The sequence below is a fragment of the Tiliqua scincoides genome, chromosome 1, assembly GCF_035046505.1.
Source record: "Tiliqua scincoides isolate rTilSci1 chromosome 1, rTilSci1.hap2, whole genome shotgun sequence".
Taxonomy (NCBI): domain Eukaryota; kingdom Metazoa; phylum Chordata; class Lepidosauria; order Squamata; family Scincidae; genus Tiliqua; species Tiliqua scincoides.
In genome coordinates, this window is record NC_089821.1 from 67047726 (window position 1) to 67067807 (window position 20082).

Consider the following 20082-nt stretch of genomic DNA (forward strand, 5'->3'; position numbering starts at 1 on the left):
CAAGCTCTTGGTTTTAGAGGCAAGCTGCCTCTGATTGCCAGATGCAGGGGAGGGCACGAGGACGAAAGTTGTGCCTGTTGTCTTGTGTTCACCCTGGGGCATTTGGTGGGCCACTGTGAGATACAGGAAGCTGGACTAGATGGGCCTTTGGCCTGATCTAGCGGAGCTCTTCTTATGTTCTTATGTCCTTTCACACTCCTTATTTCTCTCCCCACAAAGTTTTCTTGGTTTCAGTTAGCTTAATTTGGAAAAAAGGGCTTTTTGTTCTGTTGTTAAACAATTGGGAATCAGAAACTGCAAATTGCACAGCTTTACCAGTAGAGCTTAACCTAACTTCTCACAAGACCCACTTTAAAATACTCCCTTGATCAAACTTCACATTGAGTTTCTATAGATTAGCTTCCCTCTTTGACAAAAGCAAATTGACAGAGGTGAACGGAAGAGTAAGACCCATTCTTTAGATAGGACCATCAGGAGGATGTGTGATACTGAAACTGCAAGCCCAGCATTTTAGTTTTGCAGAAAATGCAATTTGCTGAAGACAAAGTTCTCTCTTGACACAGCTCTGAAAAGCATCCTTCCATTTATTTTTGTCTTTAGCACAGGTGAAAAAGGAAAAAAAAATCATGATAATCTATCCATGTTTTTGCCTCATAATGTGCAGCATTCATGATCTTTACAGTGTGGTCTGTGCCCATGAATATGGGTTTTGATAGTTATCTGTAATAATCCAGGTTGATTTATTGCTTGGATAATTCTGCCTACTTGAGTATCTGCCAGGTCTATGCCTCACATCTCTGTTTTTGCTCAATGGCAGCACCACAAAGCACTGAATCTGTTATTTTTATTGTATAGTGTGGAACCTGATGTCACAACAGGTGTGGTCTAAATAGTAGATGATGATATCTGTGCATATGGATGTGTGCTGTGTTTTGATGGGACATTTTTGTGATCTCCCTGTGAAAATCATGAGGATCCTCCATTCTTTGGTTCTAATTCCAGCCATGAAACACTGGATCCATGATTTTCATGGTACAATTCATAGTCATGGATGTGAGCTTTGCTTAATGCTAGATTGGGGGTATCTCCATATAAAAATCATGAGTGTATTTAGAATTGCGTCCCAAAGCATTAGTTGGTTGATCTGCTTATTAAACAGATTCAGATTTGCAACCCTGTGATCCAATCAATCAATTTTTTTTCAAATTAACATGGTGCAAAAGAGGTGAGGAAATTCAGCCCTGCCTGTTCCTCAAACATTTCTGTAAGTGTGTGACTTCTATCCAAGTTTAGGGTAAGTTTGTATAAGATGTGTGAACTCTAGCACCAGTGCAGGGACACCTGCGTGTGTCTGTCTGTATCTGTACCTTGCCTGTTCCAGTATGGAAAGTGTGCATCATGTGCAGGTATTGGGAAGGATGTACACACCTGCTGTGTGAGGTTCCCATGACAGCACTGCTGTGAGGACTGAGCTGTGTGAAGAGCAGAGCACTCATGACTTTAGTGGATGCAGTAGAAGTGGGGATTTGGGCAGCTGCATCTCATCATCTGGGGCTGATGCTACACTTGCTTGAATTCCCCATTCCACATACTATTAAAGGCACAGAGTCACCCTGTCCTCCTTTGCTTCTGTTTACCCTAGCAAAGATCTGGTAGTGACCTTGGCAAGATCAGTGACATTTTTTAGTTTGCCCCAGCTGTGTCAAACCAGTCCACACTGGCAGAAAGAAAGGAAAGTGGAAAGAGCTTATCTGGTGAGAAATCTGACCCAGGACAGCAAAGACCTTTGCATATGACTTTTTGCTTCATTGCATAAAGGGGGAGGAGGGGGAGGTCCTCCTTATTTCCACCCAGCACACATAGCAAGTGGTGTTTACTACCCATCCCCCAATCAAGGCACATTGCCTTTTGGCTGAGGCAGACTCAATGCCCACAGAGTACATATACATGGGCTAGGTGGGGAGTAGTCAGCCAATGGAAAGGCAGAGTTGAGTGCCACACCCCTCTTCTCCCAGGCCTGAGGCAAGGGCATATGGTAAAGAACTGGAGCTTGGCCAAGACATCTTTCATAGTTCTTCTGTTGGGCAAAGCCAAAGGACTTGGTTGGCACAATGCCAGCTTGAGGAGTGTTCCAAAGGAAATGAGACAATGTAGTTGAACTTGCTCATCTCCAAATGAAGGACATTTCCTTGGACACGCATCCCATCAGTTTGTGCTCAGAATTGCACTCTTCACTTCCTATCCTGCATATTTGAGGCCCATAAATCAATCCTCAAAGAGAAATTTTCTTCTTGGAATTGAGGCCAGTTTGACACACACACACAGGGCTATCATTAGGACAGCTAGGCACAGGGCACAGACCTCAGAGGGGCACAGTACTTGCCTTTAAGGGGCACAGTTTTATACGAATTAGTTTTTTTTTAAACCCATGTCAAAAACTGCAACTGACAATTATAAGAATACAGGTGGGGCCTTGTTATCAGCAGGGATCCATTCTCAGACTCCCCCATGGATACCTAAAACCACAGATAATTAAATCTGTGGTTTTTGCCCCTTTAAACCCCTGGAGCCTCTTTAAGCTGTGCTTAAGAGGCTCCTCCTTTAAGGCCTTTAAACTGTGCTCTAGTTGCCTCTGCAGGACTTTCTGAAACTCATAGAGGTCATGCACATCCTCCCGCGGCCTCTGCAGGTTTCAGAATGGCCTTTTTGGCTGAAAAAAACATGGTTTCCTGAGGGAAACTAGAAGTGACATTTTTATGTCATATAAGGCATTCTGAGACGCCCGGGAACCCCTCCAGGTTGCCTCCAGAGGGCTCAGGTGTAGTCAGGTCTGACTCAACGTGGGTCTGGGGGGATACACAATCCATGGATATGGAGGCCCCACCTGCATATTTATTTTTATTTTAAGATAAATAGCCCAACAGTGCTATGGACTATACTTAATTATAAAGTCTTATAAAAAAATTTCCTTTCCAGTTAGCTTTGCCTAGGGTACAAAATAATCTGGCCCCGGTCCTGCATTTGTGCATGTGCACGTGTTCATGTGCGCGCGTGCACACACACAAGGGATTTCTGACTCTTCCCAGCTCCTCAACAATGCTCCTGACAAGCAGGTGAACTCTGGTTGTTTCTGAGACTGCCGTCATTTTCCCCAGTGTCTGTGTCTTCAGTACCAGCTTGGTCTCCAGACATTAGAATGGAGAATAAGAACTTGAGAAGAGCCCTGCTGGATCAGACCAAGGGCCCATCTAGTCTAGTTTCCTGTATCTCACAGTGGCCCACCAAATGCCCCAGGGAGCATACAAAACAACAGACACAACCTGTGTCCTAGTGCCCTTTCCTGTATCTGGCAGTCAGAGGTAGCCTACCTTGACCTTGCACCTACCATGACTTGTAATCCATGATGAACTTCTCCTCCAGAAATTTGTCCAACCCCCTCTTAAAGGCATCCCGGCAAGATGCCATCACTACTTCTTGTGGCAAAGAATTCCACAAACTAATTGCACACTGGGTAAAGAAATATTTTCTTCTGTCTGTCCTAACTCTCTCAACACTCAACTTTCGTGGATGCCCCCTGGTTCTCGTGTTACGTGAGAGGGAAAAGAGAATGATCATGTTTATCACCATGTTGTAAAAAAGAGGGGTTTTTTTTGCTGTGGATTACTACAACGTTTGGAATAACTAAGAGCCCAGTCCTATCCAACTTTCCAGTTCTGAAGCAACCATGCCAACAGGGCGTGTACTCCATCTGCAGTGGAGGGGCAGTCACAGAGTGTTTCTCTGGGCTGCTTCAGGACTGGAAAGTTGGATAGGATTTGGCCCTGATTCTCTACTTGCAACCACTAACTTGTTTTTGAATCTGTGCACACACCACGCCCATTAAGCAAAAGAGATAAATGCAATTCACTCCATACTGGCTCTGCACAGCAGTGGATTGGAGGATGTTGAATCATTAAGTCGTAATAAATTCTGCTGAATCTAGCTGCCCCTTCTGTAGCAAATGAGGATGAAAGGCTATTTTGATGAGAAATCCAAAATTCCAACCTTTTGGTGTCTGAAATGTGGTATCCATTATAGCCTGCAGAGCTGTGATAAGGGGTTTCCATGATTTGCTGCAGAACTGTAAAGTTCTTGAATAAAGAAGAATTTCTGAAAAGTGGACTCTGAGTGCAACTCATTTTCTGCTTAACTGCTTATGAATTGATCACTGACTATCCTGATGTATTTTGTTTGTGAGTTGTTATGGGGAACTCTCTGTGACCAAAACTGGCATAGAAATGCTGATGCGGGTCAGTAAATAAATGCATCTTAAAGACAAGTCACTTGAAAGGGGTGAGCATTTCTGTTAATTGCTTTCTCACATTCATCTTTTTAGCTACCCAACATGTTTGGGAACCTGCGCTCTACTTTCATGGCCCTCATGATTGGCTCTTATGCTTCCTCTGCTGTTACCTTTCCAGGTGTCAAGGTATGTCATGACTGATGTATCTAGTTTGAGTCATCCTGTTTCCTAGAGCAGAGTGCCCCCTATTCGTGGGCAGTCAAGGAGCTCCAGGATGTAGGCACATGTGCTTATTTTCTGGTTGAAGGAGATGGCATACTTGCAAATGATACAAGGCAAGTTTTTTTTCTGATTGAAACTGCTAGGCTGACAAGGGAGGTAAGAGGTGGGTACAGACTGAATCCCAATCCAAGAAGGAATGGTTCCTACCCAAGGAGGGGTGAATTTGGACATTCTTACAAGGGTAGAGGAGGAGAAAGCGTTCGTCACAGCTTCCAGGTTTCCTGCAAAGAGGTGGGATGCATTTATCCCCATGTGGCAAGATCCACATTTTGCAATGTGTGGACAGAAACATATCTCCATGAGGGATATGCACTCCTTCATTTTGTCCCTGCTACTTCCCGCACTGTTTCGATGGAATGTCCAATGTCACCTAAGCCCTCCTCTAGAACCCTCTCTACTTTTCCATCTCCTGAATATATCTTAGACCAAAATAGTCTGTGAGTCAATCCTTGCCTACTCTGATGGGCAGTGACTTCCCAGGTTGTAGACAGGGATTGAACCTGGGACCTTCTGTACACAATGCATGTGATTGACCACTGAACCAGTCCTCCCATTCATTTCTGTCTCTTGTTCCATTGCCATCAGCTGATCTATGACTTAGGAGTTTCATTCATCATCATCATGTTCGTCTGGTCAGGTTTGGCTTGTCTCATCTTCCTCAACTGCGTGATCAACTGGCCCAAGGAGTCCTTCCCAGCTCCTGAGGAGGCCAACTACACGTGAGTAAGGGCCCTGTGGCAAATCAGTCTTAAGAGGAGAAAGCTGCTCCTGGGCCTGAGATAGTTCTGCCAATTGCCCAGAAGGCAGAGAGGGGCAAGTTCTTGGCATGAATGTGCCAATCCACCACGGTGAGACTCGAAATAAGTTCCAAGTCCCCACCCTCTTTGACTCAACTCATGAACGAGTCTTAATGGGCAGCCTTTGGGACTTGGCCAGAGCCCTTTTAGGACTCTGATTCGAGTCAGAGTCTTTTCAATAAACAAGTCAGGCATGGCTCAGCAGAAAAAACAGAACTGTTGGTGGTGTGTGTCAGAGTTCTCATTTAACACTCCCCTGATGTCCCCATTCCATCTGTAAACAAAAATTCTGCTATTCTTCGAGTGAGTGCAGCAGTGCAGAAAGCGCAGATTGGTTCCTGATGAACCCCAGCAACCACTTGAGAAAAACTCCTGAGTCACTTCCAGTTTCAAAGCATGTGTGTCTCGAGTCTGCAGGAGTTTGGGAAATGTGTGTTTGGTGACTTGAGCCCAGGTCTTATGAGTCAAGTTGCCCATCCCTGGTTCTTGGGAGTGGGAATGTGGCTGTTCCTGGTGCAGTTGCTGTATCACTGTGCAAAGGCATTCTATAGAGCAGAGGAAGGGCTCATTTGGAGCTTCCTGTCTCCTCTGTGTTCCTATCCTCTTTCCACTTTAGTGCATGGAGTAAATATTAATATGGCACATCAAATGCAAAGAAGAAATAGACCCTCATTCCCACAACTGCAGTGGTCATGGGTGTTCATGACCTTGCATCAGCTTTGTTTGTCCCACATAAGAGAATAGGGAGATGGGCAGAATCCTGATCTTGGACAAATTGCTGCTTCAAGGCAAATAGCAAGTGGAGATGGGGTGGTGGTGAAGAATCTTGAGTATGAAAAGTTGGGAGGGGAAAGACAGTACGTTTTTCCATGTGCTGTGACTCTGAATGGGATGAACTTCCCCTCCCCCCACCCTACTTTGTCTGAAAGTGGCAGCGCTTTGGTGTCTAAGCGTGCCTCTTAAAAATGCATTTCTGTGAATGTCTAGTTTGAGCCCAGTCAACGCTTTACCTTACCCGAGATTGGGTGATAGCTCTGGTGTAATCCTCTCCATGGCCCTGAGTCAGGAAGAAGATCAAACTGAGCAGCCTGGCCCTGGATCACAAGGTTACAGGCGACCGATTCTACATGCATGTGACTGTTGTGGGTCAGCGACTTAGCCAGAAAACGCCATGTCTGGAGGAGCATGGATCTCTGCAGGACCTTCATCAAGGGGCCACCAAGTCCTTCCAGGGTGAGTGCCCCCAGCTGTGCTACCATATCCACAGCTCAGACCTTTTCAGTGAAAGACTCGTTTCCTAGAAAATCCTCTGCTGGATTTCAGAGATCCCTAGCCTAGGCAGTTTTCAGAGGTTTCTGGGGTGTTCAAGACTGGGGGGGACGGACTTCAGTAGCTTATGGAGCTGGTGCTGACTGATTTTTGTCCCTTGCAGCTGTTTTCTGGCAGGGCTTGGGCCTGTTGCAGACCAGGCTTGCTCTCTGCAGTGGCTGCCACAGCTCAGAGCGGGCCTGGCATCTGGCTCCATCTATCTGTAGAAAGGAGTCCTTGCACTTTGGCATCAGTCCTGTAGTTACAAGGAAAAACAACCTCCTTTGTCCATTGAAGGGAGCAGCTGGGGTTTCTCTGCCTTTAAAATGGGAAGGAAGCTTAGGATGACAGAAGGGAGCAGGAAATTAGTCTTTGGTAGAAGTAGGAATGGAGCCTATTCAAGTCACTGTTGTACCTACAAGATCCTACTGTGCTGGTTTCTGGCACAATACAACCTTAAAACTCTCTTCCCTCCCCCTCCCCCCACCTTGTAGGACCAAGCTACACTTTCTGATCTGTCATTAAGAGATGAGTAGTGTATCCTGTAAAGAAACTGTGGGAGATGCTTGTTCGGGATTGCCATTGTGGGGAACTAACACTTTTTCCTCATGCTATTTTCCCAGCAAAATTGCTTCCCCTGAAGTGATTATTCACTGCAAATGGGAATGTATAGGGCAGCAAAATAGTGCAAAGTGATAACCCTCCCTGTTTGCTTGCTTGCAATGGTTGTGATCCCAATCAGCCTTCCTCCCATGAAGAGACCTACTACAGGGCAAGGTTAGGAAGCCTGCCAGGGAGCAGTGTATAACTTTGTAGAATTGAATGAAGTTACCAGAATCTGTATGGAACCGAAACTTAACCGCCAAGATTTAGTAGGCAATACAAACCCTCTTTTCTCTACTTATACAAATTTTGAGTGCCAGAAATCCACTATTCCCACCCACCCCCTTCTTGAGCTGGTAGAAACTCCTGACTTTTAGTTTTCAGCTAAAACCACTGCTGTACTATACTGGTTGGGGTCCCGCAGCACAAGGCCAGGAAACATCATGCACAAAAGGCCCTTCTGGGTCCTGTGTCATCGTGTGGCAGCAACAATCCCTATTCTCCTCCTCCTCACTGCAGGCTCCACCCCCTTCCGCCGCAGCGTCTGCTCCCCCATCTTCCTGTGGAGTCTCTTCACAATGGGCATGACCCAGCTGCGTGTCATCTTCTACATGGCGGCCATGAACAAGATGCTAGAGTTCCAGGTGACCGGTGGCCAGGAGAATGGTGAGGGCTACCTGGGGCTGAATGAGCGGACAGGAATGCAAACGTATGGATCTTGTTATAGAGAGAGAGAAATGGTATTTTCTCATCTGTGTGTGTGTGTGTGTGTGTGTGTGTGTGTGTGTGTGTGTGTGTGTGTGTGTGTGTAGGAAGAATGAAACATTTGTGATATAGTGGAATGCAAATTGTAATGTTATATCATTTTTCCTATAAAACAACAAATTTCCTTACATAAAAGTACAAAGGATTATGTGAAGAGAGGGACAGTGTCAGGCAACCAGGAGACCATGTGCAGCACAGGAGGAAAAGAAAGACAGGGAGGGGGTGAATAGATGGCACAGGAGGCAGGGAGAAACAGAACTCATGGAGATTGGATATCTTATTTGTGTCCTGGCTCTTTAGAGGCTTTTTATTGAGGTGGCTCTGTGGGGCAGCAAGAAGAAAGGATCCATTTGTGCAGGTGGGAAGAGGGTCCTGTGCCAAGTTCTGTGACGAAATCCATTTTCTTTCTTTTCTGGGGTATTCCCACATCAGTGGAGCTGAAGAATAAAGCAGAGGAAACAGGTAGGAACCCTCACGGTCTGAACCCAGTTTGAAGTCTCAGAGTGTATATGTCATGCCCTAAATTCAACTCTCTACTTGCTTTGAGTTGGGAACTTTTATCTCCTAAGAAACAAGCACTAGAAAAGAGATTTCCAACCTCCCCTCCACTTTTAAAACTGTTCTGAGGTCAAGGTCTCCTAACTCATTATTCTGTGCACATCATAAAAATCCGTCTCTGCCAACCCCTGTGCTTTGTGCTGGTATGCTGGATTGGTGTCTGCACAATCCAGATCCTGTTGGGGAGCTTTATGGTGCTTTAGAAGGGTTAGGTGAATGCAATTTCCCCTTCACCTGCCTCTTTACTTCTGCTTCCTGTGTCCAGCTGGGGATCAGGTGCCCCACTCTGCAGTGCCTTGACCCAGAGAAAAGTGTCCTGAAAAGTACTCAGCCTGCTTCAGAGAACTAAATGACTCAAGCAGAGATTTTCCACCATGAAAGATGTGAGTGCTGAAGGAGCAGAATCCTATCATCATTGCTTGACTCTGAAGAGGTGCCTCCACGAAGTGGAAGGGTTGGAAATAGAAATGGATATTTCCTGCTGTGGGATGAATATTTGGTTTTTCTGTGCCTTGTCAGAAGTAGCTGGGAGGTGGACAAAGCTTTATCTGGATCAGGTGATGAGGGGCAGGCCAGCTCAGGAGCAGACCAGACCAAATTGGTTGAGAGCAGTGGAATAGGAGCTGGGGAGAGAGAGGAATGGATGAAATTATGGGCACAGAGTTCTTGTTAATTATTCTGTTTGTTTTATATATGATGTCCACCCTACTTTCCAAAAGCTCAGAATGGCATGCTTGAGGATTTTCAGGTGGCCAAATTCTGGGCAGGCTCAGGCCTTGTGAGCTTCAGGAATTAAGCTCTGTCAGGGGCTTGCACGTCATTCTCTCATTTCACCCCCTTCCTTTTTTCTTTGCTGGACAGTTAGTTTCTACTCCTCCATCTTTGGTGTCATGCAGTTACTATGTCTTCTCACTTGCCCCTTCATTGGCTACGTGATGGACTGGCGTATAAAGGACTGTGTGGATGGACCAGGAAATATGGGCACAGATGGGACCAGTGGGTGAGTGTTGCACAGTTTTTCACATCTCAGAAGCAGCCCATGAAGAGAGGCTACATGGGTGCTGGTGCATCCAAAATGGAATCGCTTCCTTTTACTTTACTAGGAGTGAGAGGAAAGCAAAGCCACTCAAAACGCGCTACCGTAAGATCCAGAAACTCACCAATGCTATCCGGGCCTTTGTCATAACCAATCTGCTGCTGGTGGGGTTTGGTACCACTTGTCTGATCAACAGCCTGCCCCTGCAGGTAACTCTTTCCTTGTTGCTCATTCACCTGTGGCATATATTGCCTCCCTGTTACAAGGCACTGTTGCTGCCCAAGTGCTGTTTTCATGCCCTCACAATCTCCTGACCCCACCCTTCATTGTAATGAACCATGTGTGCTTCCTCCTCCCTTTTCCCCCTTCACAGTATGTGACCTTCATCCTTCATACCATGGTGCGTGGTTTCTTCCATTCTGCCTGTGGAGGCCTCTATGCTGCAGTGTGAGTTGTGCCACTGTGTGGAATCACCTTTTCCTCTCAACACTCCGGAGAGGGGGGGAAATGGGGGCTTTGGTTTATGTTGTACTCCTTGCATTCCAGTGGGGATGGGGGAAGCTTAGGGCCATGGGCCAGGTAAGGTCTCTTTTTTCCTTCTTACTTCTAATTTGGACTTCTAATTTGGCACCTTCTAATTTGGACTTAACTTGGTTTGATCTGGGTCCTTGCAAAGTTGTATGGACAAGGTGCGGGGCATCAGGTTTAATTCCCAGGGAGGTGAAAGGGGGAGAAGGGGAACAGAAAAAAAGTGCCCAGGACTCCTTTTCATCCCCAATAGCAGCTTCTTTTCTGGAGTTGCAGAGCAAGATAGTAACCATGCTGGTGGGAGTGGACACCATGTGTTTTGTGAAAGTATTATGTGCATATCCTGTGTGGGTGCCTGGTAATATAGTCCACTGCTTCACAGTGTCTGTTACCATGTGTAAAGCAGCCCAGCTCTGCCTTTTCAGAATATTCAAGGCCCTTGCCAATAAAAAAAAGGAAATTTGGAAAGCAAGTCAGATTTCACCTCTCCTTTATCTTTGGTTAACTAATGGCAATAACTGATTTTCCCTAGTAGTCAGGAAGGGAAGGAGCAGGGACAATGCAGTGATGGAAGGCCCTTAGATTTCCCTTCTGTTATGGAAAATTAAGCTTTTCTTCTTTTTCAATAAAAGCTGTTTGTAGAGCGATGAGCCACATTTTCCATTTGCACATTCTTTTCCATCACAGTATTTAAAACCCTGCTTTTAAGTTTCATTAGTTGAGGGTTTGAACACGGATGGATTTGATAGATTTAATACTGTTTCATTTTCATTTGCCTAAATATAACAGAAAATCTTCACAATGTCACTTATATATCTGGCAGACCCATGTGTGGGCGTGGTGGGAGGGGGAAGGATTAATACGAGCTTCTCTAGCACCCTGTGTGTTAAGTCTGATACTTTGTACACAATTTGTGATTGGCAGGTATCCATCCAATCACTTTGGAACGTTGACCGGTCTACAGTCATTGATCAGTGCTGTATTTGCTCTCCTCCAACAGCCACTCTTCATGGCAATGGTGGGGCCACTGCATGGTGATCCCTTTTGGGTGAGTTATGGGCTGTGGAAAGCAGGCTGTTTTTCTGGGAGCTGGAAGGTGAACATAAGCGACTTGTTTATGCAAGGTGCTGGGCAGCCCAATCCTAGTCCTGCGCTGCAGTGCAGCAGCGCCGGTGCAGCATCTGATGCATGGAACTAGAGGCTGCTGGAGTAAAGGGACTTTGTTCCCTAACCCTGGTTAAAGCCCCAGCACTCTATGGCACTGCTTGGATCTTTGCCAGCGAAATTGCTGGTGCAAGTTCAAGCAGTCCCATATCGGGAAAAGAAACCCAGTAGGGGAAGATAGGATATGCCCCACTCCTGGGCCTGATCTGCCCTCCTTCTTGACCTGCCCTCACCCCATTGCACCCTCCCCGCCTCCGTTCTGCCTTTCCCTGCCCCTCCGCCAGCCCATGGAGCGCCTACTTGCTCCAGCAGGTGCTGTCCTCTGGCACCAGCAGGCTGGTGCAGGCCTTTCCACTGGTGCTAGGATCCTCCACACTGCTGCAGTGTGCCTTATGGCGTGTTTGTGACAGTGTGCGCATCTGTGACAGATCAGGAGAGAGATCTTGGGGTGGTGGTGGACAGGTCGATGAAAGTGTCGACCCAATGTGCGGCAGCAGTGAAGAAGGCCAATTCTATGCTTGGGATCATTAGGAAGGGTATTGAGAACAAAACGGCTAGTATTATAATGCCGTTGTACAAATCGATGGTAAGGCCACACCTGGGGTATTGTGTCCAGCTCTGGTCGCCGCATCTCAAAAAAGACATAGTGGAAATGGAAAAGGTGCAAAAGAGAGTGACTAAGATGATTATGGGGCTGGGGCACCTTCCTTATGAGGAAAGGCTATGGCGTTTGGGCCTCTTCAGCCTAGAAAAGAGGCGCTTGAGGGGGGACATGATTGAGACATACAAAATTATGCAGGGAATGGACAGAGTGGATAGGGAGATGCTCTTTACACTCTCACATAATATCAGAACCAGGGGACATCCACTAAAATTGAGTGTTGGGCGGGTTAGGACAGACAAAAGAAAATATTTCTTTACTCAGCGTGTGGTCGGTCTGTGGAACTCCTTGCCACAGGATGTGGTGCTGGCGTCTAGCCTAGACGCCTTTAAAAGGGGATTGGACAAGTTTCTGGAGGAAAAATCCATTATGGGGTACAAGCCATGATGTGTATGCGCAACCTCCTGATTTTAGAAATGGGTTATGTCAGAATGCCAGATGTAGGGGAGGGCACCAGGATGAGGTCTCTTGTTATCTGGTGTGCTCCCTGGGGCATTTGGTGGGCCGCTAGATGGGCCTATGGCCTCATCCAGTGGGGCTGTTCTTATGTTCTTATGTCCAGCTGGTGGAGGCCGGCATAGGATTGGGCTGTAACTGAGCAAACCCAGTTGATTTTTCTCTTGTGGGGGGAACATAGCTTCATAATTTGTATTACAGACATGTGCCAGCAAGTTAGGGATGGAATTGACAAGCTGCTTCCCATACCAATGAGGTGTGACAGACCTCAGATGTCTTTTGCATTAGCCCTTGTGCATCAGGCAAGCTGTCCATCTTCTAGTTTTTCCCGTTTTTGTTTAAAGTGACATGTTCATTTATGCATATATCTTTCTTTCACCTTTACAAAGAAATGTTAAAACATTTTTCAAAAACAGTTGCAAAACTGGTATCAGTATTTGGGAGGGGTGTTAGTGATATCATGCATGCTAACCAATAGGCACCCACCAGAGAAAGCTTGGTGGTCTGCTCTTGCTGGTGCAAAGAAAAAGAACATGATGGTGAATGTAACTGCATGTGGAGACAACAGGGGACATCCTTTTATTTTATTAATTGTGGGGAAGGGATAAGAACCGCTTTATCCTCTTGCCTGGCCCAGCCATAAAGCAGGGTAAAGCAGGGTAAAGGGCAGGGCACGAATCTGCCTGTCTGGGCATAATTGTGCCTGTCCAGGTAACGCTTTCAGGTGCCAAAATGTTCATTACTCTTTCTTCCTGTATGGGAGATGAACATAGTCTTCCTGTTCAGGAGGTGGAGCCAGCATTTCTCTCCACCCCTTATCCATGTTTAACCTCAATTTACACCAGTGGTGTGCAGTCTCAATATTGACTGTCTTGTGTGTTCCCCAGGTGAACCTTTCCCTCCTCATCTTCTCTTTTGTGGGCTTCCTGCTCCCCTGCTATCTGTACTACTTCCGCCGAAGGCTTCTCCAGGAGCAAGCAGCAAAAGAGGAGACTCCAGATCAAGCAAATGGCACCCAAGTGAAACTCCAGGACAGTGCAGCTGCTAATGGCTTGTTGAGCAATGATGGCACCGCTGCATAAGCCAGGAATGGGGAAGTTTGTGGGTGAGGAGAGAGAACAGAATGTGGAATCGAAGTGCCTGCCAGATGGTGTGAGTGCGACGCTATTAGCCAAGGGAGAAGAAAATGCTGTGAGGACTTATATTTGGGAACTATGAAAATAACTGAGGTGCTTTTAATTCTCAAAAAATGTGTATCTATATTTATATCTATATATTATATATATATATATATAAAGAGAGCTCTATTTTTTTTTTTTTTTTTTGCAGAGTACTTTAACCCACCCAATGACTTTTAAATAGACAATTAGGATGTCAGTCAACGGATGTCAGATCCCCTGAATATATCTTGTTTATAAAAAGGTCTCCCTCTTGTAAAGAGGTGCCAGATCACGGCATCTCTGTCTAACTCACAGCTCTTAGCCAGCAGTTTCCAATCATAGCCTCACTGTTGTTGAGACAAATTCCCCTTATCACTCACTTCCCTCTGTACCATTTTCATTGTAGATAAAATCTGGAGCTGAAATAAATGCACACGAATGTGAGTCCAAATGGAATATTCTTTATCAGCTAATGCCGGTGTGTCAAAGATGTTTCCTCAACTTCCTTGCATTCTGGCAGATAATATTGGGGTGTTGAAAAATGGGGTGTAATCCTGGGACACCCCTTTTAAGCCGAGTCCAACTTCATTACTCACAACCCTTTTGCCTGAGCTTATTTTTATAAAGCAATCATCATCTTAATGGTCTCTCAGAAACAAAGCCCTAATGGTCCCTTGGGTTGCTATGTATTCTTCAGCTGCCTGGACTTTGTCTTGACAGCAGGTATGATGGAGCATATAAATTAAAGGACTAAATCTGGATGAATCTGAGGAAGACATTCATTTAACAGGATTTGTGTAGAGAAGAATAGACTTGGTGTTTTTTGTTTTTTTAATGACCTCCTTTGGATCATGCATGTCCTTGCAGAAGGAACTGTATTGTTCCCTCCTGGGCTGGATTAGCTATTACTTGAAGCACACTGCCAGACTTCAACCAGATTTTTAAAATATTTAAATCTGCATGCTGCCTTTCCACTGAAGATGGTCCTAATGTGGCTGACAACAAAACAATAACATTCAAGTGCGCATAGTATAATTTAAACCAAATAGAATCTAATTAATAATAGCAACCAGGGAGAAAATACAGTTAGCTCAAAACACTTGAAAGACAGAAAACGAGTGGTGGGAGAAAAGTTTTTATCAGTTAATAATGAGTTAGGCTTGATGGATGTCACCCAGGGAAGAGCCCGTTAATACCAGAGCCACCCCTGAAACCACTCTTCTTGGTCAAAGATACCCTTTCTGTTGACACTTGGAGCTGTTGCTCTCCAAGCACCTTGTGAATCAAAGGGGAGGGGTAGGTGACGTATGGGAGAATGTGTTCCCTAAGATGTCCCAGAAATTGGACATTTGGCACTTTAAAGGTCCAAGTAAACTTCCCGAACATGGAAAAAAATCTGATAGGGGGGCCAATGCAAATGAAAAAGGGATTGTGATTATGTGCACCCTCTGGTCTGCTCCGGGCAAAACCCATATTTTCAAACCGTTCCATTTTTGAACTGTTCTCAAGGTCAGGCCTCCAGTGTCCATATTGCACAATGCAGTCAGCAAACTGGGAAACTACCAGAACAAACACAACAGTGACCAAGCCTTTAACCTAAAAAACAACAACAACAAAACACACCACCTTTTCAGGCATGGTTGGGTGCTGATGAGCAACACAGAAGCCAGGAGCACTCCTAAACGGCAAACCTGCTCCTTAAGGGAGCAAGAACAAGCCTGCATCTCTGCAGCTAGAACAGCAGAGCCTACCCACCAGCAGCAACGGTGTCTTGCATGAATTATTCTTAAACTGCATTAAACTGTAATTTGCCAGCAACTAAGGATTGAGAGAAGCCTTCTTCAATAGCGTTATTACAAGCCTTGTAACTTTGAGTCTACCTTAAAATGTGGACAATACCTGCTTATATGACAGAAGACCAGTGTCCATGTTCCAAGTCTAAGTCTGACTATCAAGGGAGAATTCAATAGAAAAGCACAATGGCTGGTGTTTTGGCATGATCAATTTAGGAACCTCTGCTGAGGCAGAAGAGAACAGCAGTAACATGTGGGACAGAGTGGTCTAGAACTTGGCCCACAGGGGCCTCCATGTCTTTTAGTATAGTGGTGTTATATCCTCTGCCTTTCCCAGCACAACTTCCCATAACCACCCATCTGCCTATGTGAAGTTATAGGCCTGCAAATTTGGGATTGCTAATTTCCCAACCCTTTAAAAAAGTAAAGGGATGGTTTCTTTTTCCTTTTTTGTGGGGTGGGGACCAGTTGCGCACCTGGCCCCTGTGGCACCCCAGGTCACAGGACTGTAACACACCACCCCCAGGGGATACTTACCCAGCTCCATACAGAGCCTCCTGCAATGTTCTTGGGTGCTCCAGAGGCCTCCATAGCACAGTTAAACAGTACAGTACTTCTGGTTTTCTGACAAAAACTGTAAGTTCTGTTTAAGGGTGCTCCGGAGGCCTCAGAAGGCTTTCAGAGCTCCTGCAGATGCAGTTCAGGGCTTCGCCTGCTCCCAGAACAGCTCTGGAGAGTGGGGAAAAGCAATGGTGCTGAGACGGGCATGGCAGTGCCACCCCCACAGGACTCACAGGCCTGGCACCTGGGGATTTTGCCCCTCAAGCCCCCCCTCCCGGATTGCCACTGGTGGCAACTATGAATTCTAAGGACAGCTGAAATCAGCCAGCCTAGTGCCCTCATCTTACTATTCGGTAGGCAGGTAAACTGAGAGAACAGTGCTATCTATTGACCAGACACAGATGACATATGTTTTTCAGAGGTAAGAGCAAGCGTGTTCTGGTGCAGGCTCCTCACAGCCAATCCTATGCATGTCTACTAAGAAGTAAGCTCCATTATAATCAATGGGGCTTACTCCCAGGAAAGTGTGGATAGGATTGTAGACTTAGGGCGCAATCCAGCACTAACATAAGGGCAATGCAGCTCTGAGGTAAGGGAACAAACATTCCCTTACTTTGAGGAGGCCTCCATGAGTGACACCCGACTGCAGGATGCACCACATGTCCCATTGGCACTGCTATGCCAGTGCTGGAAAGCACTGACATAAGGGGGTTAGGAGTGCGCCCTTAGTAATGCTGAATTCTCATAAGTCTTCCAGCATTTTCTTAACTCTTGGTTTTTGGTTTTGCCCCATGTAGAATTCAACTTATTGTTCCTCTTCCATGTGTTTCAGAGTAAAGTGAGGGGAAAAATACAGTTTGATACAATACACAAGACAGATTTGATTTGAGGAAGAGAGATGAGTTATGAAATGATGCATGCATGAAAGACCGCTAATGGGCATAGATCTCCTTAGCTGCAGAGGGCAATGGATAAAAAAGTGCAGGACAAAGAAGATGATATCCTAGCAGGTCTGAGCTCTACCACTTCTTTTTCTTGAAATCAAATACCAGGCAAGGCTATGGATAAGGAAGTGGCAGAAAGTCAGAGGGTAAAGAGACTGGATGCAAGAAGATGGTGGTTGGAAATGGCACAAACCTTATACGAGGACTCAGGTTTCAGCAGTGGTTGGAAAAGGGCACAATGTTCAGGACTCAGCATATAGTCAGCCTGTGGAACTCCTTGCACAGGATGTGGTGATGGCGTCTGGCCTGGATGCCTTTAAAAGGGGATTGGACAAGTTTCTGGAGGAAAAATCCATTATGGGTTATAAACCATGATGTGTATGTGCAACCTCCTGATTTTAGAAATGGGCTATGTCAGAATGCCAGATGCAAGGGAGGGCACCAGGATGAGGTCTCTTGTTATCTGGTGTGCTCCCTGGCGCATTTGGTGGGCCATTGTGAGATACAGGAAGCTGGACTAGATACAGGTGGGCTGCTGTGAGATACAGGAAGCTGGACTAGATGGGCCTATGGCCCGATCCAGCAGAGCTGTTCTTATGACTGACACATGTCAGACGCCTAAACAGAGGTGGAATTCCATTGTTCAGAGAACAGTTATGCTAATTTCAGGATTTTCAGGGCTCATATGATTCTGATTTAGTGTCATGCAAGTCCATTTTTAATTTTAAAAAGTGGTAAATACTGAAATAACTATGGTAGCTGTTCTAAAATGAGATAAAGACAACTCTCTGATGACATAAAACATTTTTTTTTAAAGCAGCAAATATTTGCTTTGCAGAGGTGGGGGATGTTCTCTCAATAGAGGTGGGGTAGAAGTTCCTATCTTCTAGGAACTGTACTTTCAGTTCTCTGTAGAATCTCAGCTGTTTTGACTTGAGAAATAAAATGTTGGCCTCATACTACTGACAAAGTAGAGCTGTTCTCTACCAAAGCTCATGCTACAATAAATCAGTCTGTAAAGTGTCACAGCACTTTTGAGTTGTTGAGACTTATTTTTGACATGCACATTCAGCTAGAAAAGCAAGGCCACGTTAAGCAGTGACTTAAGCACAGGGATGATTCCAACAATTGCTTGGTCAGGTCACTATACAAGCATACCTCCAACAGCACAAGGCGACATTCCCTAAAACTCCAGTGCTGCATGAAATAGTGCAATACGATACATTGTTGTCATTGAGTCTGGTAACTGATGTCACTGGGGGGGGGGGTGCGGGACGCACCAGGTGACCCACCGGGGGTGTGTGACGCGCCCTGGGTGGAGGACGCACTAACATCGCAGGGTTAGGTGCTACCCCATCATGCCATAGACCATTGGATGTGGAATGGCCAGTGGAGTGCAGTGCAAAAAACTGAATTGAAATCGCTCATTTTGTCCAAAATTTATAGCCAACGAACCAGAAGGAAAAAATGCATGGAGACCTATGGAAAGTGAAAGTGAGCCGTATCGCGCGTTTACTCGTGAGTAGGCGTACTTGCCATAGTCCGTTGGAAACGGCAGGCTGAGAGGAATCCAATGACTCTATAATGGTCCCGATCCAGTGAAAGCAGCCCCCAAAAACACCCGAGAAGCTCCCCTTCCCAGCTGCCTCCCTCCCAGTCCATGGAGGCTTATGGAAAGCAAAGAAGCCTCACAGTTACGTTTACTCGCTATTAGGCAGATGTGCCTTGGCTGGTGGTCAGGCCAGGCAAAAGGGAATGTGAGGACACCAGAAGGGTCCTGATTCGATGGAGCTGGTGCAACAGAAGGCAGCCCCCCCCCCAAAAAAAAAAAGAACAGAAAAGAAACTTGAATGGTAAGGGGAAAGTTTTCTATTTTGCACTTTAAACTGGGCACTGGGGAGGGCTGGAAATCTCACTGATTCTTTTTGGGGGATTGTTATTGCAGGCAGACTACAGAGTAAGCTCCATTGACCACTATGGGACTTATTTCTGAGTAGACGTGCATAGGACTGGGCTCACAGTCTGCATGTCCTGAGAGTAAGCCCCATTGACCACAATAGGACTTACTTCAGAGTACATTCACTTGGTGGAACAGGCTGGCTCCCCTTATTTAATTATTTAATTTAATTATTTATTTTAATTGCTTGATGTTGTCACTTCTGGCCATGACATCACTTCCAATGGGTCCTGGACAGATTGTCATTCTAAAAAGTGGGTCCCAGTGCTAAAAGTTTGAGAACTGCTGCAATAAGGTGTTAGTAAGTTGACATGGGGTGTATGTGTGAGAGAGAGACTCTACAAGTTTTCAAAATCACTAAAATCAGAATTTAGAGGAATAATACCATCATGTTATATATTGATCAATGTGTAATTTCATGCAGAATGCAATGAAACAATCCACATTGAAATATCTGTGTTCTAACAAAAGGTACAGCCAAAAAACCGGTGGGGGATCACCATGCCCACCTGGGGTGTTGCCCCACCCACAACATGGGGTGATGCACAGGCCTCCCGCACCGTGTGATGAGAATCCTAGTGACGCCACTGACTGGTGTTGATTGGCCAGAATACACATATTGGCTACAATAGCTGTCAATCACAGTCAGGATGACCAGCACTGTAGTCAAATAGCACTAAAGGAATCAATCAGCATTATGGGAGGTATCACTGTTCTGCCAGCAATATGATGTGGCATCTGTAATGCATTTAGAGGGAGCTGACAGAGGTACCTGCTTCACGCACAACCTGGATGGGATGTAAAATCAGTCTCAATGCCAAAGTAAAGTATTTACAAATATTAAAATGCTAAATTATGTTTTTGTAATTTTGAAATTCTGGAATAAACATGTTTCCAAAAAGGGTAGGTAGATAAGTCAGGTATTGCCTTATTTGAGAGGTTGAAAGGCCAGACAGAGTGGTACCTTCATCACTTTTTATTGACTTTGCACCTGCATTCCCACACAATCAAGCTAATTCAGAGGTTGGATGGTGCTGGAAGTGAACTGGAGAGATGGAAGCTTGGCCAGGCTTGCAGAGTTGCTCCATATTCAGAATACTCCAATCACAAGATTTTGACCCTATGAAAATGCAGTATTTTGGCCTGGCTGGGCCTCCATTGCTGTTGTACTTGTAGCATATCATAGGGAGAGACCATATCTCAGGCATAGAGCTCATGCTTTATGTG

The 20082-nt window shown here is 45.6% G+C and overlaps 1 protein-coding gene across 5 annotated transcripts in view; it reads left to right on the top strand.

Moving 5' to 3' along the window:
- Positions 1-17892, top strand: part of SLC43A1 (solute carrier family 43 member 1) — a 29466-nt gene extending 11574 nt beyond the window's left edge. For 2 of the 5 annotated variants that reach the window (XM_066611379.1, XM_066611378.1), the window contains exons 7-16: positions 4376-4468; positions 5150-5283; positions 6428-6594; positions 7792-7938; positions 8470-8499; positions 9457-9595; positions 9699-9840; positions 10005-10078; positions 11084-11207; positions 13328-17892. In XM_066611379.1, the coding sequence (XP_066467476.1) occupies positions 4376-4468; positions 5150-5283; positions 6428-6594; positions 7792-7938; positions 8470-8499; positions 9457-9595; positions 9699-9840; positions 10005-10078; positions 11084-11207; positions 13328-13522 (1245 nt within the window). In that variant the 3' untranslated portion in view covers positions 13523-17892. The remainder of the gene's footprint in view (positions 1-4375; positions 4469-5149; positions 5284-6427; positions 6595-7791; positions 7939-8469; positions 8500-9456; positions 9596-9698; positions 9841-10004; positions 10079-11083; positions 11208-13327) is intronic. The other 3 variants (XM_066611382.1, XM_066611381.1, XM_066611383.1) reach the window with 3 other exon arrangements.
- Positions 17893-20082: the final 2190 nt, after the last annotated feature.